The following is a 25,981-nucleotide window of genomic DNA, read 5'->3' as shown; positions in this document are numbered from 1 at the left end:
GGGAAAAAGAGCTGGATTAAGTGTGGCCCGGGGTTAGGAGGCCAGCCTCACACAGGGTTATGAAACATGCTTAGGCTGAGGAGCCAGACTTGCCTGTAAGCTGTAAAATTTACTGCTGACCACTGTTTCACCTTGACATGACTCATTGAATCCAGGATTTAGGTGTTAACATAGGTGGGGGAACACATGACATGCAGGGTTTCATTTTTGAGCATTTTCTGCATCCTGGTAAATTTTTATTCACCAATTTATGTTGAAATGTTTTTTTATGTAAAGGAAAACACAAAATGAGACTTGACCAAAATAAAGTTATAATATTACGGAAATTAAGTTGTAATTTGTTGAAAATAAAGTCATAACCACTGAAATTTGAATAAATGCTTGTTTATATGTAATAACACAAGCCAAGCATTCCTTTATACTATTTTGTCTACATATTTTTCTGCAGAGGAAAACATGCTTTAATATTTAATCATTATTATTAATACACAACTGTTATTTTTTTGTAGTTTAGGCAACTCTCAGCCATATTAATGCTTCTCAAAATGTTTTAAATTAAAAATGTCAATCAAAGAAAACTTGTTTTGGCTGAAATATTTAGCCAAATTTCCCACCCAATGTGCCTAAAACAATCACAAACTGTAAATCCTGAAATAACTTAACCTTGTGAAGCATATGAAGCTTTTTGAGTTATTATCATCATACTGTATCAGTACAAGACACTATTTACCCCTAGAATTGTCAGTATGGTGATAATATGAATGAGTTTGTTTAAAAAAATTGAGATATGTCTTTTCCATCGCTATGCAAACCTATGCAATTGCACCGGCTTCAATCGGTGATGTCATGGAGGCTACGTCTGTTATTTTTATACAGTCTATGGTTCTGCCTGAGGTCAAAATATTTTCAAAACAAACTCTTTCCCTGAGGGCTTGTTCACAGAACAAAGCAGATAAAATCAACGCTAAAGCACCATTTGTAAGGATGAACACGCAAGCAGGAGTTTACCCTCATGCAGTGGGTGTCAAGTGTGAAAAATGCCGTAGGCTATCTATGCTATATCGGGCCAGATGGGCCTTGTTAACAAAGTTTGTTTTTTTCCCTAATCATGATAAATTAATAAGCATGCAAAATATGTCTAAGATGCTTATTTGTGGTTAAATGCTTAGAAACCAACAGAGCTACAGACCAAATTAACATTTTAAATATTTTTACAGGTTTTTTACATGGGAGCTTAAAAGGATTAACATCTTTAAAGTATATCCAGGTGATTTTTTATGCATATTTGAGTCATCTTTGATATTATTGATGATGCATCAAGATGTTTCCAGTAGTTTTAATGGAGTTTATTTCAATATTAAACCCTTTGTTCTAAATCAAAAGTGCAGTAAATGTCTTTCCACCTCAGAGGAGCAACAATGGATTTCTTCCACAACTAATATAGATGTTCAGGGAGAAATCCATCGGAGAAACGCAGAAAGCTTTCTCTACTCCCACATGCAGTTGCAGAAAATAGACCAGAATAATGCAGACACAAGACCTGTTTTTGTGTAGATCTCACATTTCTCTAGACTGAAACTCACGTAACTTTCACACTTTTGTTCTTACTATCACTACCACGCTCCACCTACATATAAAACCCACAACTGAACACAACACATTTAAAGCCTGTTTGGTTACAAGGGAAATGTGGGAAAATGTTTGTGCTGCAGAAGCGCAGAAGGCAGCTACAGAAGACAGAGTTCACACTCTGACTGAACAATATGACCCGACGTGTTAGCACTCTGTCAGCGTCTTTCTCATTGCCTGACATTGCCAGACCAAATGCACATAAAACATATCCGCTCCTGGATGCCGTTACCATGATGTCAACAAATGCACATGATGGGATGACTCGACACAGTCTTTACGTTTACACATCAGCGCTGACTCTCATGATGGTTAGGATTAGGCAACAGAGCCACAGACGGTTAAATTTAGGCAAAAGAGGCACATGGTAAGATGAAAAAAAAAGCACACATCCACACAGGAAGCTAACTCCAGATTCCTGCAAGAAAGTCAGTTGTTTTTACCTCCCTCAGTTCTGTCTGAGTGTGTTCTCACCTGATGCTGTCCAGCTGCTTTCCAGTTGGACACAGAAGGTGGCTTTTGGCATCACGCTTGTATATGAGTTTGGAGTGAGAACAGGCTGCATCTACCTGTTTTTTCCTCTCAGACGGGCCTTTCTTTGCTGTTGCCTGACTGTATCTGACAGTATAGATGACAAAATATCTGAGGGGGGATCTTTTGTTTTAAAACTTTGAAAAGTAACACAGAGGACATTTAGGGTAATTACAGATAGGTTGCACTGCTTATCTCTTATTTCCAATTAAACAGTCTCTTCTCTGCCACCTTGATAAATGTCGTCATGCACATGATGAACCACCAAAACCACGAACGACATCCTGAGTTTACTTGAATCAGACCTTTGGCTTGCTGTGAGCTCTGATGGCATCATTAGTAGGTCTGTCATGCCGCCAATCAGGTATGTGGGACTTTTCCAGTCTGAATCTTCTGCCATGACGGAGGGAAGCTCCAGGTACTGTGTAACTGTAAATAGGTGGGCGTGGTTGAGATTTGAGGGGGTTGGGTCAGGGCGAGAGGCTCAAGCTAATCTTCAGTTAAAAGGACTTCAGATGCCAATGTGATTGGAGTGAATTCAAAAACAGTTTGACCCAGCTACCGTCGGCTTGAGACATCGAAATGTGTTCACAGAATAAATGAACATTTAAAAATGATCGAAGTAAATGAGGAAAATGTAACATTATTTTACATCAGGTAGTATAATAGTATAATGTAGAGCATGATGAAGAAAACTGATGATGGCCTATTAATCTAAAGACTTCTTGTTGCTTCTTGTTGATTTTGGCCTCCTTTTTTTTTATTTTTTATGGTGTATAATTTTTTTCTGTATGTATCCTGTTCTTTTTTTTATTATTATTTTATTTATTAAATAGGTTTGTATTGTCTAAATCTGTAAAAACTCAAAGAAAAAACAAAAGGCTTCCTTGCTGAGTTTATAAATCCACTCGTGAAAAATTTTGACATATTTCTGCCTCCTGCACCGACAACAAGAATCTTAAAATTTCTCTCTGTGATTGAGCCAAGTATCATCTGTTCCTGAAGTAAAGGGCTGGTGATTTGCATTTTAACATATTCACACCTACAAAATGGCAGCTCTAAGCAACATAAACATGTGTGTGTGTGTGTGTGTGTGTGTGTGTGAGTGTGTGTGTGTGTGTGTGTGTGTGTGTGAGTGTGAGAGAGGGACAGAGAGAGAGAGAAAGAGAGAGAGAGTTAAAATTATCCACCTAAAGCCAATCCTCCTCAAGCTGATCAGTGTGCTGAATGGACTAACCAGCTTCGGGACTTGAAACTTGCAGGCAGGTAAACTTTTCTTTCTCAAAAACTTTTCTGAAAAGCAAACTTTTTATGATTTTAAACTTATAATCAGGAGTAAAATTCAACTGGTTTGAGATCTTCGATGAAGTGTTCCTGAAACGCAAAGTTAGAGCTGAATTTCTCAGGTTGTTTGTTTACAGCGACGCAGATGATTTAGGTAATGAACCCAAATACTGAATAAGATGTCTTTGTTTAAATCAGTCTTTAGAAAAACCTTTTGATGGTTTGTTTTTCATATTGTTAATATAGGATGGGATACATTAAGTTATGTAATGCAGGATTTTCTCAAGGGGCCAGAACAGACATGCGACCATAAGCTGTAAGCTTCTATGTACATGTGCAGCACAGCAGCAGTAATGATCTCATTTCTGTCAAAAAATATATCTGATAAGTTAAAACTAACCTTAAAATCTATGAATTTACTGTCTGAACTTTACTTTTTAGATATTTTTGACAAAACAAATCTAGAAAAATGATGTTGTAGAGTTTTGTTTTTGTATTTTTGCTTACTTAAAGTGGGCATGCACTTTTGTTACAAAAGGCAAAGTCCTTCTGTTCTAATAACTGCATCTCCTGCCAGGTTTAGTTAAAGACACATCCTGAACTGAGCTGAATAACATGGGACACTGTTGAGGTTTAACCCTGTCTCCTAGAAATTGCATTTGTATGTTACCAAACTGCTTTCTTAATCAGCTGTTGTGGCAGCATAATCGCTGCTTGGATTATGTTAACAAATTTTTATTTCAGTTAACGAAACGCGACATTCATGTATCATGTAGGCTTCTGAAGGGGGTGGTCAGGGTCCGAAATGCAGGACTGTGACACCAGAACTTTGGATTTGAGTCCGGGCTGCTGTCTTATTTTAGGCAATACATCTATTTTGGTTAAGAGAAGAGACAGATCATGATTTAAGTTCAAGTTCTCATATTTTAAAAAGTCAGATTTCCATGTCTTATGAAATAAAGCAGGTGTAGGTGCCATATAAATACTGTGATAGTATGAACACAGACACGCGACTGAAATTCATTTTGGTGTTTGTTGTCTGACTTGGAGTATGCAAACAAATTAACCCCCAGCCCCTCATCCCTCCTACCCCCTGTGCATGTGCCACACCTTCAGCCGGGTGTAATATTCAGGTCAGTTTTGATGAGCTTTACAGCACGTGCGGCTAAGATCTTGAGGTGTTTGACACCTCGACTTTGGCCTTTGTGCAATCGCGTTATGCGTGTTTACTGCTGGAGGTAACAAGTTCATGATTTCACATTTTGTTAAATCATGTTTTAATTGTATAAGTAAAGACACAACGTAAAAGGAACTGTTGTGGTTATGAAGTCTATAAATTGTTGTTTCACTTGAAATTTCACCACCAACTTCAGCAATATGCATCAAACAGACACACATTAGGGGGGATTTCTTTGTCTTGGAGGCCTTGGCGTCCCTTATAGTTCCCCTCCTGTTCATCCCGCTGAGTCTTTGGCCCCGTTGATGCGGCACTGATGGGCTAGAGGCCACGTGCAGCACTGAGACCTTGGTTTGACTCCTCTTCATTAGTCGCAGCGAGGCCAGAGACGGCTTACAGGAGCCAAACAAAATGTGAGGAGATCCATCAGCCCTTAGATCAGAAATCCACCTCTTGACAGGCGTGACGCTTCAGCTCAATCACTGACAGCCGAGAATCAAGATGTATGATGGAATTATTGTAAAGATAGAGCAGGGACATAAATCCTTGGATGACAGGGAGATATACGACCTTATCCTGGAGAATTACTACCTGAAGTTCATTGTTTAGTGTGTCTGAGAAATCAACATTGTGAGTTGATGTTCTACAGCTGACAAAACTTTTTACTTTGAAGTTAATAATCGAAACTATGACGATGAGTTCTTCTTATTCAGGATCCTAAATTTATAACTTGTCCGTCATTATCGTCCAGAATCTAAAAGACAAAAGGAAATGTTTGTCTCTGCTATTAAGCTGCTTCTGACTTACACTTCATTATGATGTGTGAATAAGCTCTCTGGTGCAATAGACAGTCCAGACCTTAGTAGAGAAACCTGAGCCCCCCTGCAGCTCCCTGCACTAAGCCACTGAATTGTCACATTAGATGGTTAATGTTTTCAAACTCGCTTGAGCCAGAGAGCTTTCACGGCATCACAAGTATTCCCAGCCGGCCTGGCGAGGGTGACCCCCAGACGGGGAGGTCTCTGATGGAGCTGTCCCTGTGTAAACTCTGGCTGTGTTTTGACCTCGGGGTGAAGGCAGGGCGATGACCTCTATCTCACCCAAATGAGCAGCAGGCCTCAGTTCACCTGAGTTGTATTGCCCTCCCAGTGTTGTTGTGGGAAACATAAATCATAACCTCTGTGGGTGCTTGACTACACAAGCAATTGTTCATGCTACCGTGTGTCAGAAAAGTTAAACCAACACTGCTTACCTCAATAGCATACTTTATTACAGCCCCGTCACAGAAGAACATGTTGGCATTTTATGTTTCTGAAACCATGGATATGTTACACATGTACGCAGATAATATTAACATTTCAAGAGAGGTGCAGTAAATGAGGTGATTTTGTCACTGGAAGGCGATACTTCTACCAAGCTGCAGACAACTGTTAAACACCAACAAACAACAAAACCAGTTACTTTTTGTAAGTCATCACTGAATTTGCATATTGTTGAAAACGTAAAGTTTCAACTTATCAACTATAATGCACAAATGTAACATATCCATTGACTGCAGAGACAGACATACAATACCAACATTTATTCTGGTGATTGAGTTGGTTATTCCCCTGCAGGTGGTGTGATTTGCATTCTATGCACATGTGCCTGAGATGCCAAAATACTGCTTCAAAAAACATTATTTCACAATAAGTTACAGGTGTAAAAAATATATTTAATTTCTAATTTCATTTGGTATAATTACCTTGCTGATTCCTTTGCTATTTGCACCCTGATAAAATTTTGTGAAATGAGCTTAAACTCGATGACACAGAATCCATATTCTGAACATGAACTATTGGGCAATATTTTGTTTATCACATTAAAAAGTTTGGTAATCTGTGAGGTTTGGAAAACAGTTACACAGTTATAGCATAAATAATTTGCTTCTTTCTTGTAAGTTCAAGAAGTCACAGATGGATTGCCCTTGTCTAGTGCTACTATGATTAAAAAGCGAGGAGAAAGTTGGGAATTTTCTGTTTCAGCTAGACAACGTGTTAACACCAGGTTTTGTTGCTTTTGGAGATACAATCTGGCCAAGGTAATGGATGCAGTTTAAAGTGAAGTGAATGACTACACTTTTGTGAAAATTACAAAAGACTAAATTACTGGCATCAAAATGTACTGAAATAAAAAGTACAAAGGTTCAGGAGAACCACTCAGCACATGTGGCACTTAGTAGCTCCACAGTGGAAGCCTGTTGACCCGAACAGCTCTAAACTATAATTACATGTAGCTGTCTGGATGTGAGGCAGGATTGGGTTCAAAAAGGGAATTGGTGACTTGTCTTTAGCCCTATTCAGTTGATTTTAATTGAGCTGGTTGCTGTTTTGCAGTCACGGAACGACAGAACTTTGTTTTATACCCACAGTGTTAGTGTCTGAGTGGGCAAATTTGCACACAGCTTGATTTAGTTTATAAGAAGCCGTTTAGTGTCTCACAGGGGATAACAGAGATATGCTAAAGTATGTTTGCAATGAGAAAACTTTAAAAACTGGATTTTCTGAGGAGTCAAACCACTATGAAAGAAGCAAAAAGTAGAAACAGTAGTTGTTTTAATTACCTGGTAAAATAGCCAGGTTAAACCAAAGCAATGCATTAGAATTACTTTGAACATTAAGTAGTATAAAGAGTATTATACTTTTACCAGTTTATCTTAATATATACCAAGATAAATTGCTGTGGCATGACTCTGGATTATAGTGGTAGGTCCCTACATTTCTTTTTAGCTTTTCTTGTATTGCAGAAATGTAGAGTATGCTCTTGTAAAACAGGGACATTATTACCAGGACATAAATCATCATATTAAATTGGTCCATATAGACTTTTGGAATGAGGTCGTATTTCATCGCCATCCTGTTTTTGATTGACTGCATGGGCCTGGGGGTAATTATGGCTGACAAAAGACATTTTGGATGGCAAAAGTGGAGACATTTTTAATAGATGAACAAAGGCTCGAACGTTGATAAGACATGTTCAGTGTATTGTACATTAAATTGTATAATTAACACAATAAGAACGGTGGCATAGTAAAAAAAAAAAAAAAGCTTTACCAGCAGAAGTCATAACAAAACCTAATGTTCTCGCGGCTAATCTTTTCCAAAATTATCTCCACCCAGACCAAACCTCTGTCCAACAAAAACATCAGGTCTAGATCGGATTCAGACTGAACCATGATTTTGTTTATTAGGTTAAAAAAATTTGACCATTTCAACTTTCGGACCAATTACAGAAAATTCTGGTAGGTTATCATCACTGTCAGGAAAATGATAAACAAAGCAACAAAATAAAATGAGCTGCAGTAGCACTTGTAGAGATAAGGTCCAATGGCTAAACAAAAACTTGAAGAAATTCATATTCTCTTCAGCTGTTTTTCGAATTGGATTTGAGATGATGACAGGACGTCATGTATGTCATGTGGACTTTTTAGTGCACTCTCAATATTCACAAAAAGTCCCCCTGACAAAAAGTCCTAACCATATTCTTACAATCAAAGGTTCTCACAGAGAAAAGCCTTCATTCTACATTTCAAATTGAGGATCCTCGTAATTCAACAGGTTTACGCCTAAGTAAAAGTCTCAGTCCCTCACAACTAAGTGTTCTCATAACAAAAAAAACCTTGCAGTTAAAGGTCCGCAGAACAGTGAACCCATTCATTCTCTCAAAAATAAATAAATGCAAATGTATTTAAGTGCAGTCATTACTGTGGAGAAAATGGCTCAGACTTTGTCAGATTAACAAAGCTTCAGCACTCACACAGCTTGTTTATGATGCAGAGATGGTAGCTTTGTGTCAGGGCTGGCAGATACAAAGACCGCTGAGAGGTTGTTAACAAGAGAGGCAGCCACAGACATGTCCATTAATTCACTCTGATGGATTTCTTTTCTATAACATGCTAAAATAATGTTCTAATAATGAAAATTGTCATATATTAAATAAAAGTTTACTTTCATTAATGGTTTTTATGATAGTAGAGTCGATATACTGTTCCATAAGGTCATTTTGCTTCTAATTTTTCTAATACTATTCCACTTAATTTAAAGCAGTCAGTTATCGCCTACATGAAATCTGTTTGTATGAACTTGATAAAATCTAGTGCCACTGCTTGTTGTTTTCTTTCTCAAGCTTTTAATTAGGCTTTTACCGATTTAATAAAGCCTTTAGAAAATGTGCAGGTTAGCACAACAGTTTAGAGTGTTGCTAAAATCGAATACAAAGCTAAAAGTAGGTGATGTGCAAAACACAAGAATGAGAAGAATAAAGCATTATGGTCATTTTTCTGAAGGGAAAGTCTGATTTCAGTTGTGGAGGAATTAGGGGAGGAGCACACTTTTAAATTCTATTTTAAAGCTGACTTACAATATACTGGTGTTACTTTAGGGGGTGGTTGCGTCCTAGCATTTTCTAACCCATGAAATAAGGAACAAAACACAACATTTTAGTTGCTGAATTGATCCAAAAGCAATAACATTTTTTTAAATGCATTCAATAAGATCTGCAGTTATCTGTAAGTTAGTTTCTCATTTCTGTGTTGTTCTGTCTTGTTAATAAAATGGGAGATAATATTGTCCATCCAGGTGTCGAAACGCTCCCCCAACCTGTATGAAGAAATTAAGCTTGTCAGCTCTGACACATGATTTCACAACATCACTCCTCGAGTGCCACTAGTTGTGTTCAGACAGACATGACTCACCTCCAAAACGAGTTTACCATCCAGCCACAGCACCTGACAGGGAGGGAGGGATGTTGACTCATGTGATGTGTTGCGTGAGGCGAGGAGGTGAGCTCAGGGCAACACAGGAAGAGGAGGAGGAGCATCTATAAGCTGCAAGGAGGGTGTGGGCGGTGGGATGCATCCAGTGAATCTGGATAATTGATCCTCACGAGGGGCTGTGATTGGCTTGAGAAGCTGACATACACATGTTTGCATCCCGCAAGGCAAACAGTGATGTACTTCTGATTTTTTTTTTTAATAAACCATAGAGTTTACTGACATTTTTATAGCTTTTATAGTGTGCATTATAGTAGGGAAAAGTTCAAGCAGTGCGCACATGCACATTAACTCATACATTTCAATTGAAATTAAGAGTAAAAATTAACAATATGATAAATGTGAATTTTGTAAACACTTTCATCTTCAAATGATTTTCACTGTAAATTTTAATATTGAATGCTGGAAAATGTTTATTTTTGTGTTAAATTTGTTTAGAATATTTGAACATAGTGCAAGCTTATGAAAAAAAAACCTGCATTCTTCCTCTAAGACTGTGATTTTTCTTTACACTGGCTGCTGATTTCCTCATAATGATCACCGGTGGCTGCAGGTCACGCACACGTTCTTCTCCTGCCGCGACACGTGTGATAACAATGGCTTGACTTTGTGGGTGGAGGGGCAAGTTCCTCTGCCGGATAGGGACCCTGCAGCCAATCCCTTGTTAAATCCAACCAATCCTTTTAGTCTGTCACCCTTGAGAGGAGGAGGTGAGGCGGGGAGACGTGTTCCTGTGGTCTGTTCTGACAGGAACATGAGCAGAGCAACCTGATGCACATCAAGGGCTACGCACACAAAGTAGTACAAATAATGAATTGAGAGAAAGACACTTAATTTTTTTGTTTATTTAAAATTAGCATCCAAAACGAATATTTGGACGAAAAAAAAACAATAATGTCTAGTAACCTGTTGTTTACACTGGCCATATTAACAAATATTATTAACACCACAGCTATATATTTTAAGTTTATTAATGTTGTATATCAGCAGAGAATGTATTTTGTCACTCAGATAAGAAAAAGAAAAGATATGTTACTCCAGTGCCCTGTTACTAAAGGAGTGGTAACATAAATAAAAGACAACATATCACATTATTTGTTTTATTTTTGAAAATTTTATATGGAGTATGTTAGTAATTAAAGATGCTCAACTGCTAGATGTTTTTATGTTTGAGGTATTGAGACAAGTTGTCATTTCAACAGGTCTGCATCGTTCCTTTTGTCTCAGCTCTCACTGCCCTTGGTGATGCTCCTTGTGCTCATGTGTGGTGCCTCGTGCCTCAGCGAAGTATCATGTCTCCTAAATCTTCACTAATGTTGTCTTTAAGTATCAGACAGTGGGGCTCACTGTCAGATTAAGGCCTCCATCTGTTGGCTGAAGGTTTGCCTCTGCACACCTCATTAAACTGTACTCAGTAAACCAACTTTGGACAAAAAAAAGTTTGAAAGCAAATGGTTGAGAAATCAGTACTGTATAAAAATGAAATTTAAATTGTGATTGTCTTTTGTTTATATGACTGAACATCCATTTCTCTCACTCATAATTGTCATAGAGCCCGTTCTCGAAGAGGTGTGATATGGGGCCAGACGGCATCAGTTTATAATGCAACAAACCCCGGACCGCCACCATGGGAACTGCTGTTTTCTTCACCTATGAATGTTGAGCCAAACCATAATGTTTTTTCTAAACCTACCCAACATAAATATGTTAAATATGTTAAATATGGTGTTTAACCAACGTTGTAAGTTTATGTTGAAAAGACTGTATGCATCAAAGTAGCCAAAACTGTATTTTCCTGTAACACAGAAGTGCAGTTTGAAAAGTGACAATGATTTAACAGGCATACATTTACACAGTGTCTTGGAGCATCATCAACAGAGACAGGAGGATACCTAGGACATTGTATGCAGACGTGAATGTACTGACCAAGTGGCAATATATGACACCTTGGGATGAGAATGTGATGGCAAATAAGTGCATGACACATGTTTTGGTGACTTTTGAAGCTAGTCTAGCTACTTTCATTGAACAAGAAACAAGAGTTGGCTAATCATGTAGCTGGTTAGGTTGATGAAGTTCCTCTGACTTTTCCAAAGTTGCGTGTAGATTTTGTTACCTTTGTGCAGAGCCATGCTAGATGTTTCCCCCTTGTTACTAGTCCTAATGGTCAGCTAAGCTAATAGATGCTGGCTGCAGCTTCATGTTTAACATACGAACTTGTGGTACCAATCTTCTCATCTAAAGAGCAAAAGTGCGAGTGTACATCTCAAAACTTTAAACTATTGCTTTAACGCTAGACATAAGACAACAAAGTTTTACACTCTTTGCAGATATAGTACAACCAATGCTGTCATTTTTCTCAGGAGAATGGTCTGATACTGTAGAAAGTGTAGTGCACAGCAGTTTGTACTTTATGGGAGCTGCTGGTGTTTGAACTTGTGATAGGCTATGGAGATAAGGAGCTTAGAGGGAACAGCATCCTGTGTGTTCTTCTTGGCTTCCATGCATCTTGCGCTCTGGCTGACCCAACAAGAGTGCAGAAGACTCACCATATGCTGTGACATAGATGAAAAGACTTTAACTTTTTACCTGGAAACATTTCAATAGATCAGCTTTTCCCACTTCCATCAAATAGAAATGTTGTAGCTGTAGCTGTAGAGCTCCTCACCTTAAATATTCTAAAATCTGTTCCCCTCACAAATGTAAATCATATAAAACATGTTTTTTGTGACCACTAACAAGCAACCAGTAGTCATAGTTTCTGTTTCTACTGTTTTCACTGGCATGTTTATGATGTATATAGTCAGAAAACCTTCATAAATTAGGCTGAGTAATGTGATTATGTGGGAAACTGACATTTCTGACTGTATATGGAGCTCCTGAGGAGTAGTGCTCTTCAGCAAGAATGTGACAGATGGGGATGTGCGAGTGGGCTGAGTTAAATGAGAACAACATGTGCACAATATTCTATAATTACGTTGTTAATATATGTACAGGAAATATTCGTGAGAGCAGTTCTGAACTCATGTCAGAAGGACACTCACTTCATGGTATAATTAAACAGCTATAGGGACATTGAGTTCTGATTCTTGATTTGCCATCATTGCACAAACATCTCTTCAACTTGATCCTTCACCTCTTCCTTTCAGACTTTGTCTCCCCTTATGGTACTGTCTTTAAATAGACATTAAACATGCTGGCTCAGGGTGGACAAACTATGACTATGCCTGGACTCCATAGACCCGCCCAGCTGAAAACCAGCTATCGTTATATGAATTGCTGGGCTGTGGTTTTGAGGACAGACTAATTGGCTGTAATCTAATTACGCTGCGGCTTGCTGCAGCCTTGACGACCCCCCGCTGGCTTCCCCCTTAGCGCTGTCTACCTGCCTGCTGGCGTCATTGAATTTTCACTGCAGTCTGCTGGCTTGGTGCAGACAGGAAACGCTGACAGATGGAAGAAGCAATTTGATAATTGGGGATGAATTGCTTATGGTTCATTTCACCTTTCAAATATGTATTTTCTTCCTTTATATAAACAGATTTGTATGAACCTTGAGAACATGGATTGATTTCAGTTTTGTTGTGCTTACAAGCATATAAGCCTTCAGAACGTCAGGAAACATGGAAAAATTGAAATGAGAAAAAAAAAAAAAAAAATTAGTAAAGGTGACAAGAAATGACTTGAAATTTAGCTGCGGGGAGATTGTTAGAAATTATCCCAAAATAAAGGAGAAATGTCCAGAAAACTATGTTTAAAATTTTTACAATTTTATATTTGAAATTATGAAAAATAAAAAAATACTCATAATCAAGCCAATTTGCACAGGTTACAAAGAGTTATTCTATAAACTATACCTATTACTCAGTTGTAATTTTTCCTAATTCCGTCATGACATAGATACCCGTCCTTTAAATCTCGTTCCATCCACTTCAAGTTTTACTCCTTTAATGAAAGGTACCCACATCTTGACAATGATTTATACAACATGATCTTTAGTTTTTGTTTTGTTGTTCTAATTGGTTGCAATGTAATTCTTCATGCTATTTGTGTGTTATTTATGCTTCAAACTGGAAATTATTCTCATTAACATCAATATATTCCATCAGTTTGAAACAGAGTCAGTCAAAGTTCCAGTTGCTGATTTATTTTTCATTATATCTCCATTTTTCTTGCTTGTTTTCATGATGTCTTCTTGGTAATCTTTTTGCTGTCTTACAGGTAAGAGCACTCTGGGATCTCATGGGTGGTTAGAAGCCAAAGTTAAAGGGATTACTCTTGGCTGTCGAACACAGGAGGTTCTTGGAGCCAAGAGGGATCATCTGGCTGGCATTGGCCCAACACCTCTTCCCAGAGACAGCAGGACCTATCAGGATACATCAGCCTTGCTCTCACGGCTTGTTAACTCACCATGGAGCCAAGAAATGTTGCATGAAACCATACGGTTGTCTTGAAGGCAAACAGCTTAAAAGGTCTGGCAGCACCCTTGGAATATTGCTTTTGAGTTTGTGCTGCTGGTCCTCTTAGAAGATTTTGTATGCTGTCTAAGAGGAAACTTTGTTTGCGATTTTCCTGTTGACATGTTTTGCCTCACAACCTTTCAGTTCAATGCCTATGACCTTCATTCATGGTCACAAAAAAGCTAAGGCCTCGGAGGAGTGTCATTCGTCAAGGAATAACTTTGACTCAGGCCAAATATGGCCAGAGACGTCAGCCCTCTGAGTCTCATGCCTCTGTCTGCAAGACACCAGCAATGGGTTGGAGCCTCTCTGGGCTTCATCCTCCCTTTCTTTCCCCTACGTTCTCTAATTTTCTACTACTTCCTGTCATGTGCAGCAGCAACAGGAAGTATGCCTGGCATAGAGTATGATTATGGCATTAGCCCCAAATTTGTTTGCACGCCAATCCCCCCAGAAGCAGACCCCAGCTGCTACTCCCCACCCAGTGTGCCCCATGGACCGAGCACTAACAGCCACACAAACGGCCACAACGGCAGCAGCCGGAGAGGCATGATGTCAGACGAGGCCAAAGCCACCATCTTGCACCTGCGCGAGAGCCTTGTGAGGCAAAAGGAGACCATCCTGGACCAGCGGGAGACCATCAGGGAGCTCACCGCCAAGCTCACCTTGTGCGAAGGCTTCGGTGGTCACCATGGTACTGATCACCATGACAACCATCGCGACAACCATCACGATACCCATCATGACAATAACCATGATGGCCACCATGATGACCACCATGGGCATCACAGCAACCACCATACACCATCATCGTCACACCACGGGCCTTCTGCGTACCACAGTAACGATCACCACTACTCCCACGGCAGCCACAGGTCAGACCCCCACCACAGGAAGGGCTCATCATACGGAAAACACAGCTCCTTCTCCCCTGAACAGACAGGCAAAACACTGCAGACACTGAAGGAGAGGCTGGAGAGCTTACAGGTGAGTGCAAAAATCTGACTTGCATGCTCAGAGAAAAGGCTTTTTTGCATCACCAGTGGGAATTCACCATCAAACAACCAAAATAAGCAAGGTTTGACCAATGCCAGGACAGTACTGATAGATGGATATTTTTGAGGTTTAGAGTTCCATCTTAATGGTAGCTTCTACTAATGCATTCTCACTCCCAACTCTTGGTCTGTGACCCTACAGGTCAAACTATGGTGCTAGAGGGATGACATGTCATTTTCCACTTGTTATATGGAATGGTAAATGGTAAATGGACTGCACTTGTATAGCGCTTTTCTAGTCCTCCAACCAATCAAACCACTTCTACACTAAATGTCACATTTACACACACATTCACACCCTGGAGGCCGAGGCTACCACACATGGTGCCACCTGCCACCATTCATACACACTCACACACCGATGGTGCAACATCGGGAGCAATTTGGGGTTCAGTATCTTGCCCAGGGATACTGGAGGTCTGGGATCAATCCTCTGACCTTCTAATTAGAGGACAAGCTTGATTCTGCTAGGCTATGCTGGAGTTCACCACTCACAGCTAGTATACAGGGCACTTTGTGCAGCATTTAAAACACCTCATGTCACTCAGAGAGTGTGTCTATCTTCCTTCAGCCCTAAGTTCTCCAAGAACAGTACCCTAGCCAATGAGGTTGTTTTCTTACATGTTTTTGTTTGTCCATTAGTCTTTCTGTCTGTTATCGATATTGTTAGCACAATATCTCAAAAGACAGATTTTAACATAGACAGTCTTAACCCTAACCCAGTTACAGAAGGGCCAGCTTTGATATTGAGGGAACAAAGAGCCAATATTGGATGAAAATAAGTTCATGAGGGAACATGGGTCCTAATTAGAAATGGAAAAAGTGCACGAGGGAACATAGGGCATAATTTGGGAGGGAAAATAAATTCTCGAGGGAACATCGCTCTGAGATTAGAAGCATGTAGAAAGTTCAGAAAGTACATTGGCCATGACCAATGGCCAAATGGCCAAACAATCTAAGGTCTGCTGTCAGATGTTTATTGTTTACTTGTTTAGATTATGGTACTATTCAAATAGGACAGATGATTGGTGTATTTTTTACTAACACAATGATACTACCTCCGAGGTTCAGTGATCCAAATTGATTCCCACAGAAGCTGTTACATCTTTTTATGACTTAACTCCAAGAGTTTTTTCTCTTAACTATACAAAAATGCCACAGGGCCTGGAAAGAAACAGCTCTGCCTCCTATCTGCAGATATTCATATGGATGTAATTAAAGTGCTAATATTTCAGGTGAAAAGGGTAACCATTCTGTGAGAGTTCCCGAAGGAGGACTTCCTAGTCCTGCGCCATGCAAACATTTTGACATTCTTAGTAATGTGTCTGCAAGGAGAGGCTGAACAGTCTGCAGGGACGTGGAAGTCTATCAAAGGTTTGACTTAATTGGGGTCATGTCTTGCGTCATTAAGAGTCACAAGCTCAGCCGCTGAATCAGCTGCCGGTGATGTCCGCGGCCAAAATACTCGATGAAAGATACGTTTTGTGAAGACATGGTAACCCATAGGATTCTGTTTGTGCTCTCTGAATTAAAGGCTTTTTTCATTAATTATTCATATTTTCATCTTTAAAAAAAGTACTTTCAGTGGCATATGTGTAGTTTTGGAAGAAATGCAAACATTTTACATAAGATTCAAAGTTGGTGGAAAAACACGCACATCTAGAACCGCCCACAAATCATTGTCAGACACAAGCTGCCAACAACACTGATATCACAGCTGTCTGTTGTCTCTGAGCCATTAGAAGCCCATATCCTCTCAGTGTTGTTCCGGCTCTGGATCCCCCTGTTGGATATCAGTGGCCAAGCATGAGCTCACACAGGAAGCTACTGTAAGTTGATTAGGCCTCACCTCTGACCTAAACCAACCCTTGTGTTCAACTATCACATGTTGCAGTGAAGCTTAGAGGAAGACAGAGGCTTCTAAGAGAGAGATCATCAGATCACACTATTGTTATTTGTACATTTGTCATCGGGCAGTCCGGAGAAAGACAAATATACTTCCATCAGAGCTCTTTCAGAAAGTCCCGATGTTAGGTTTCATTACTATCATGGCGATGCTCTGTTCCTTTTGGAAAACGTTGACGAGGGAGAGTAGCAGGCAAAGTGTTACACTCAAGCCTCTTGTTTCCAATTTCCAATTTAAAAAGGGCTTTTAATGAATGGATTCGGTTTTAATGAGAAAAAAGTTTGTCTCACTTTTGTTGTTGGTCCTTTTAAATTTTGATTTTTTAAAAAACATTTTTTTTTTCTTTTTTCTTTTTTTTATAAAAAATGGTTTTACAAGGGGCTTTAATTAAGCAACTTGGGTTTTAATGAGGAACTTTTAAAGTTAACACTTAAAGCCTCCCTGTGCCTATGCCCCTCGCAGCGCTCATATAGAGTGCTGTGTTTTAACTGTTGAATTTGAGAAAAAGGAGTGGTAGATTAGAATCAGCATTTGCACCTTTAAGGATTTATTTCCTCTGTGGAAACCAGGCCAAGTATGTCAACTTTGTATGCCAAAAATACTGGGAACTGGGAAAAAAAAAAAAAAACACTTTTTAACTTGATTTTTATTTCAGTGTGAGCAACAAAGCACCAAATCAGTGCTCACTGGGAACCTTTGTAACTGTTGTGGAGGCTCTCTGAAAATTAATTCAAATTTGTCCTTTCACAATGTGTGCTCTAAATTGTGGTTCCACTGTGTCACTTGTGTTACATCATTTTATGATGCCGGTGTCACATTGCCAGACTCAACCCCTGCTGCCTGCTGGCCTGTGAAAGCCTCACTATCAGTGCAGGTGGTCTCTGGCTCCGTTTAGGGAAAGTGCTGCCAGAAATCCCAGACAATCTCCCTCAAAGGTGTGATAAAACAGAAGCAGAGCCAGGATTTACCTTCCGTCATTCCCTCCTTTAACAGGATGTGTACACCACCAGCCTCTGGCCACGCGCCGAAGGGTGCTAGCCAGCCTCACCTTCAATTAGTTTCATCCTCTCTGACGAGGCTATTAATCGTGGCGTGCGCTGGCAGGGAACAAAGCCGGATTTGCTGGTGAGGAAGACAAGGATGAGCGAGGGAGAGGAGGGAGGGGCGGAAACTATTCCCCTGCAACTTTAAATGCCATTCCATAATTCTTATTTATTCACTACAAATTTACTGCAAAGGACTTCAGACTCTTTATTGTAGTAATTTTCTTCAAGCTCAGAGGTTGTTAAACTTTACACACTTAATTCTTGACCTTGAAAAGTAGTTTAACAAAACAATACCGTCTCATGGTCCACTTACTGGCTTTCTCTGTATGCTGCACCCTCATCAGCATCGAGTTTGCTCATTTGTCATTTTTAGTACCTCTTGTCCATGTCCATTTTTATGTGTTGAAGTTACTGAGGGGTCCCGTGGATATGTTTTGGAATGGACTAAGAGGGGGAATATAAGAGCGTCAAGCAAAGGCTCCACTAATTGATCTTGATGATGATAAAAGTACTCCTATAGCAGGAACTATCTGCAGAGGGAAATAAAAAGTAAAATAGTAGCACCAACACATTCTTATTCAAAGTCATCAGATATCGGCACTTAGTCAGTGGCATTTATTTCTACATATTACACAATGGGTACCCTCCTCCATCACTTGTTGACATTCTGGGATTGGGTGCCAATTAACTTACAACTTTGGTAAAATCTCTTGCATTAATTTCCTTGTGCAACAAAAGTATGTGTTTAGGTTTGGGGAAAAAACTTTTTTGTTTGGCTCAAAATTTGTACAGGAAGCAAACAGCGGGGTCCCAGGTGAAAGTCCAGGCTTTGTTGGACCCATTCACCATCACTCCTTATATTATGTTGTTACCGGCTGCATCTCAATGTGACACAGTCCAGTGGCGTATCATACTGCCATGACAGATGCCACCCAGCCACACTAAAAACTGACGCCGTTGGCCGGCGTATCATACCACCACCATTGGTGGCTTTTGACGCTGGTGTCTTATGCCAAAGTCACTTCCCCAAGCAGTGGTATTTGACAACTTTGGAATGAGAATAGGCTGGTAGATGGAGGTAGGCTTGGTAATTAAAAAATGTTAAAATATTGCAAAGTATAAAAGTTAAACAAATAAGTTTATGCCATTGGTATAAGGTTAAATCATAACTTATTTTTATCATAACATGAGTACACCACTGAAGCCATGATCTGATTTATATGTATTCATGTGTTAAGTGAAATCCTGACTGATGTGTTTGTGCTTCTGCAGGCCAGAAACTCCTCCAGCTCGTACTCCAGCTCCCTGAGGGAACTCCTCCAGCGAAAGATCACTGCCCTGGAGGACCAGCTGCACAGCTACTACCGAGATCACCATGACTACAGTCACCACAACGACCACCATGGTGATCACCATGATGACCACCACGATGACCACCACTCCGACCATCACGGCAGCAGCCACCACAACGACCATCACGATGATCACCATGATGACCACCATAGCAATGGCCACCGTCCCAACGACCACGATGACCATCATGGTAATGGTCACCGTAACGACCACCATGATGACCATCGTGGAAATGATCACCATGATGACCACCGTGACAGCCATCATAACAACCACCACAGTAGCCACAGGAACAGCCATCGCGGCAGTCACCATAATCGTCATCACGACCACCACTACGACTGGCACCACAGCCGGTATCGTGGTCACTATGGCAACCATCACAGCTACCACCATGACGGCCATCATGATGACCACCACAATGATCACCACGATGACCACTATGATCACCCTGATGATCACCATGACAGCAGTCATCATGATGATCACCACGACTATCATCACGGGCCTGACCACCACGATGACCACCACGATGACCACCACGATGACCACCACGATGACCACCACGGCAATGACCACCATGACAACCCCCAAGACAACCATCATGGCAACGATCATCACCCACGGCGGCTTCCTTTCAGCAGCAAAGAGACGACACTGCGGGGCGCGGGACACGGCAAGCTTGAAACTGTGCTCAGTCAATTGCACCATGGCAACAATGACCACGGTACACACACGTGTGCACACACACACACACACACACAGCTACACTACAGCCTATCATGTAATCATTGTTCATATTTAAATTGTGAAGTGATGATTAGCCAGTATTTAACTCAAAGAAAACGCCACAGGTCAAAAATAAAACCTGACAGGTCAACTAACACTGAGACTTTGTTATCGATTGTATCAAAATGGATGGCTTAAATCTAGATAGTGATAGAAGTCATTTTGCGGGGGTTTTCAGGATCACAAAAAAATATTTACTGATTTACAGATGTCTCTTTCCCAATGTAAGTCAATGGGGAAAAGTATTTCTGGGCCTGTGGGCATCACCCACTCCGACAGTGTAATTCCACTTTTGGCCACTATGTAAAATTTGTATCAGAGCCTGGTGCACTTCCTGGGGGTTTGATCTCCCCAAATTATTGACCTGAATCTAATTCTGCACTCTCTGTCCGACTAGGAACCCACAAGAAGCTAAAGAGTCCCAACGCTTTCCTGCTTGACTTTCCCATGAAGACCAACTACATGTATGCCAGGATGAAGCGGTCAGTGGTCAACGAAATCTTCGCCATGACTATCTGCCTGTGGTTGAAGGCAGGTGCAGGTCCCGGCCTCGGTACTCCCTTCTCCTACGCCGTGGCTGGACAAGCTAATGAGCTGGTGCTCATTGAGTGGGGCAGCAACCCCATGGAGCTGCTAATCAATGACAAGGTAAAAACAATGCAATGAAATAAATTGTACAGCATCAAGTGCCGGAAAATGCTGACAAAAATAGATCCAAACACTAAAACTCTTTGTTGAAGCTTTGACAAATGAAACTAAGCTGACAAAGCTCCACTTTGTGTGGTGGTCCCTGCTGATTCTGCTACAGAAAACATAGTGTTGCTGTATATATAATGATTAAATACTAACAAACATCTATGAAGATGCTAAAGAAAGGTTTTCCAGTTAAAAAGCTGCTTCTGTGATCTCCTTCAGCAACACTGTAGGTCTCAAATATTCATGCCCTGGAGTTTTACTAATCTTGCCCACACAATGAGGTGTGATAGTCACAACTCAGACAGGTCAGCGTCACCTCATCAGTGGAGGCCAGAGCTACAAGGAGAGTGCCATGACGTCAGACTTTGCACAGTATTTGCCATGTCATGCTCTCCTGTCACGAGATAGTCAGATTACATTTTCAGTTGTAATTTGCATACACAGTCTAAAATAAAATGGATAGAGAGGCACATTTTGGGTGCAAGTGTTTTATCACAAAACATACCAATGTCTTTTGATTTGATTTGAATTATTTATTTTAAACATGTAAAAATAGAGAAATTATTACACAAAAACAGACAAAAAAGAGAAAGTAATAATTACAGTAATTACAGTGGCATGAAGACAAAATAGGTGTCAACTGCTTCATGAAATGGTCTATTTTCTAAGGTATTAACACCCTTTTATCCTGGTTCTGTATATTAAAAGCTTGGCTACGACATAGACACATGGTTGGCATGCAACACCTCAAAAAAGTAACTAGTAGAATGGCCATGGTAAGTAAAAGGTTTTTGCTTAAAATTTCGAGTCTACTAATACCATGTGGAAAGAAAGACAGTTGGACAGCTTGTATTCATTCCTACAAGTTTGATGCTGCTGATTATAAGGGAGCCCAGTCAGAAAATGTTGGCACTGTACATTTCTGCAAGCCATGGATGCATAACATTCACTTGTTTTTTGGTGCCACAACAATGTTTCAAAAGTGATTTAGTACATAAGCTGATTTTGTCATCTGGAGGTGACTAAAAATTTAGTTTTATATGCTACATTATGATGTACAAATGTAAGGTATCCTTGGTTTACAGAAACATAAAATGCCAACATTTTTTTTTGTTGACTGGACTAGTTAAGATAATTAAAGAAGATAACTTGAAGCTTGAGAAAATGTGTCTGTATCTGTGCATCAAAAGCATTAAGATGTAACTGGACGTTTTGCAGATTTTCTTTTTGCCATTTCTCCAACAATAGGTGGAGAACCTTCTGACTTGACACTTTATGATTTTCTGACCTTGTATACCGATGGATGACACACAAATTATTCAATTATTCTATTAGCCTTCTTATCTTTCATTCTCCGAAAAGCTGATAACGGAAGGCAGACTTTTGTCTTCTTCCCCTCCTGGCCCCGGCCCTGTGAGCAGTCAGCTCAACAAACAAATCAACAAAGCAATTAATCTGATTATCGTAATTGATTGGCCTAATTGTCTGTAGCAGTGACATTACCAGGAGGAATGAACGTTCATGTTCACTTTTTTCTAGTCACTAGACACTTGGCAGTCATCAAACTGATCAATGACACAAATTGGAGATTAATCTCAGTCTGCAATTAATTTTAGGAGTTTATGAGATTCTGATATTGTACAGATCCACTATAAATCCCTACATCAGTGAGCACGTGCATGTGAAGCTGTGACGGACTGATGTTTGGGGGAACAAGAAGCTAATCAGGGTGAAGTCTGTACTCTAAGTCAGATCAGACTTTGTCTTCACCTCTGATGGTCTGTCCCTGTCTGCCTGTGCGTTTAGGCGGTGACATTGCCCATAACCATGACAGATGGGAAGTGGCATCACGTGTGCGTGACGTGGACAACACGCGACGGTGTCTGGGAGGCCTACCAGGACGGAGTGAAGAAAGGTTCGGGGCAAAATCTGTCAGCCTGGCACCCCATCAAACCAGGAGGGATCTTCATCCTGGGCCAGGAGCAGGTGAGGCATTCAGTGTGCTTTCTTTACAGTATGTATTTAAAACTGTAAATGGATACAGTAACCATGCACAGACAATGTCAAAAGAAGAAATCTCAAAAAAAATACTGGTGTTGAACATATAAATTGTTGCCATGGTGTCAGCTGAATTGAGCCATAATCTTATGAACTGTGAAAGCTCACACTTAGATGTTCACTTAGATGTTCCCACTAAAGACGGAAGTATTTCTTTTCTTCGTGTACACGGATCTGCAAAAACGTAAACGCTGTAGTATGCATGCCAGGCCAGTAGTTGGAGGCGTAACTTTGTAATGACACACCATGTCATTACAAAGTGGTGAGTGTGAACAAATAAGATGGTGATTACATGCACAAGAACCAACAGGGTTAATAAACTCAGTAAAGTCAGCAGCACAAACACAGCTCCACCAGTCCGCCATTGTTGTTATTGTTGTCCTCCTGTTTCTGCATGACTATTTGTCTGAAAGGTAATGCGCATGTGCAAAGTGCAGCCAGGATATCCCCATTCTCACAGGATCAGTGCATTGCCAGTTTACACAGTGACAGCGGGGGTGGCATTTTCAAAAAGATTACACTCTGGAACCTGGCTTTAAAGGTCTGTGTTTTCAGACTAGTTCATGTTGTCCCATCATATTGGGGAGAAGGCCGATGTCTCTTCAGCCGACATCTCCAACACTCGTCAGCTCACACAAAACAGTCTAAGACTGATAAATAGCACTACAGATAAGGGGAAAAATCTGTATTTAATATTAAGTCTATCAAACATTTCAATCTGTTTTTTTCTGTTCCTCTCAGGACACAATGGGAGGTCGCTTCGACGTCACACAGTCCTTCATAGGAGAGCTGTCTGACCTCCAGTTCTGGTCCAGAGTCTTGCCGCCCAGCGAGATCTACAGCCAGGCCACCTGCGGAGGCCACCTCACTGGTGATGTCATCTCCTGGACCGAGGATGCAGTGGAGCTCCACGGAGGGCTCACCGAGCTCCCCTTTGACCCCTGCCACTAAGGACTGATGCTGGAGCCTGGAAAAACAGAGCCGTAGCATCATCATCCCAACATTTTCCATTACATCCCCCTGTCAGAAATAGGTGGAGAGCAGGGAAATGTTATTTTGTCATGGATCAAAGATGGGGAAAGATTTATGTCATTGCTTGCTGTGATTGCAAGGTCAGCCACGGGCAACAGACAGAGCAGGAGCTATTTTGCTTTTTTTTTTCTAAATATTTTTTGCCATTCCTGTCAGATCTTTCTGCCTTCTCCACCTACTCCCTCACTTCCCCGCTCCAACGCTCTCAGCAGGACAACTTTAAAAGCTCCAAAGAGCGCAGGGCTTTGGATTTACCAGCTGTGTGGTCATGACTACGGCCGCTCTGAGGGATCCAACACACATAATAGGATTTCACTCCATCAGTACAGGTCCAAAGGTTGCTTGTTGCCACCAGCTCGCCTGCACTAGCTCATTTTGTTTAGTATGTGAGCAACATAAACACTACAGGAGGTGAAAGAGTGGCTCAGAGGCACAGGATACAAATAAAGCCACATGGAGACCTGAGCCGTGATGACTCAGACGCATTGCTGCAGATTGGTTTGTGGAGACAAAGGAATAATGCTGTTGCAGGACTTTTTTTCATCGTAGGTTTGAATGTTTTCGAATAAGGCACAATCTACTGGTGTCGATTTTGCACAGTGAGACTTTGGCAGACTGTTTTATACTAGTATTTCATATTGAAACTTTATGGCAGGCTTTTTTTTTTGTAGAAAGAAAACAGCTTTTGTGGCAAAAAAAAAATATCAATGTATATGTGTTCTTTATAAGGATAAAATTACATTATGTCTATAAAGTTTTAATGTAAAAAAAAATTTGTGTCTATCTGTAAGGGAATCTGAACTGGGAACTGACAGGCCAGAAAAAACTGATCAGTATCAAAAGTTGTTTGTTACAACAATATGTTTTTTCAATATCTTTAAATGCTATTTTAATATATTAACAAGATATTTTCATGATGTAACAAAAAAAGTTGTTTGTTAAAACAAGACATTTTTCAAGTTTTTACAAGATACTGTCATGTCATAACATGAACAAAGTTTTTCACATTTTTATAAGACATTTTCATGGTATGACAAGATGTTTTTCAGGTTTTTATAAGATGTTTTCATGTCATAGCAAGAAAATTTCTTGTAAAAAAAAGGCATATTGTTCACATTACAACAAGATGCATTTTATGTTTATACAATATGTTCTCATGTTATACCAAGAAAAATGTCTAACAATATATTTTTCACATTTTAATGGGATATTTTCATGTATATTACGATGTTTTCATGTTAAAACAAGATGTTTTTAAAAGATATTTGCATGTTATAGCAAGATTGTTTCTTCGATAACAAGATATTTTAGTGTTATAACAATATGTTTCATATTATTACAAGAAAGATATCTTGTTAAAACATATTTTGTACAGGATATTTTCATGAATAACAAGATGTTTTCATATTATATAAAGATATATTTTGTTTTAACAAGATCTTTTAATGTTATAGCAAGAAGATTTTGTTGTTAAAACAATATTTTGTCACATTTTTACTTGATATTCTAATGTTTTTTCATGTTGTAACAAGATGAGGTTTTTTTTTACTTTTAATATATATTTTAACAAGAAACTTTTCTTGTTATAACATTAAAAAAGTTATTGCATTACAATATCTTGTAAAAATGTGACAGTTTTCATGTTATCTGATACTGATCAGGGTTTGTTTTTTTTTTCTGGCCCGGTAGTTCTGCACTTCTGTAAATCTGCTTCTCTGCCCAAAAGTCGGCCGTTACGTAAGAACACTGTGGCTCAATGTCAGACATGACACGTTACGGCCACGGGCCACCTGACTGCAGCGGCACAGTGTTAACTCAACATGTCACTGCAGATGTCTCCTCGGCCATCGGTGGCTTACAGCAGGATTTACCTGTGGACGACTGATCTGATCCTGCCTATTTCCAACCAGCTCAAACCACATGGCAGAGTCAGACACACACACACACACACACACACACACACACACACACACACACACACAAATACAAGCTCAGAGAAGATGAAGAGGTGAAAGGAGGCATTGTTGATCTCTGTTCGTAGCTGCACCTTCATGTTTTTATAACAAAAGAGTTTTTTGTACATGTAAATTATATCAGATAGTCTGTTTTTAATTTATTAAAACATTTATTATTGTTTGTAAATAAGTAAATAGCA

At 39.9% G+C, this 25,981-nt stretch overlaps 1 protein-coding gene across 1 annotated transcript; it reads left to right on the top strand.

The window, feature by feature from the left end:
- The first annotated feature begins 3,384 nt into the window (after positions 1-3,384).
- On the top strand, positions 3,385-24,660 carry LOC121958121 (uncharacterized). The gene is made up of 6 exons (XM_042506992.2): positions 3,385-3,426; positions 13,653-14,878; positions 19,171-19,978; positions 20,438-20,688; positions 22,543-22,722; positions 23,536-24,660. The coding sequence occupies exons 2-6, from the start codon at positions 14,129-14,131 to the stop codon at positions 23,743-23,745; spliced, it is 2,199 nt and encodes a 732-aa protein (XP_042362926.2). The 5' UTR covers positions 3,385-3,426; positions 13,653-14,128; the 3' UTR covers positions 23,746-24,660.
- Positions 24,661-25,981: the final 1,321 nt, after the last annotated feature.

The sequence above is a fragment of the Plectropomus leopardus genome, chromosome 17 (genome assembly GCF_026936395.1).
Source record: "Plectropomus leopardus strain MGB_pleo_1.0 chromosome 17, ASM2693639v1, whole genome shotgun sequence".
NCBI lineage: Eukaryota > Metazoa > Chordata > Actinopteri > Perciformes > Serranidae > Plectropomus > Plectropomus leopardus.
Note: the sequence above shows the minus strand (reverse complement) of the source record. Positions and strands in the feature narration are given on the sequence as shown.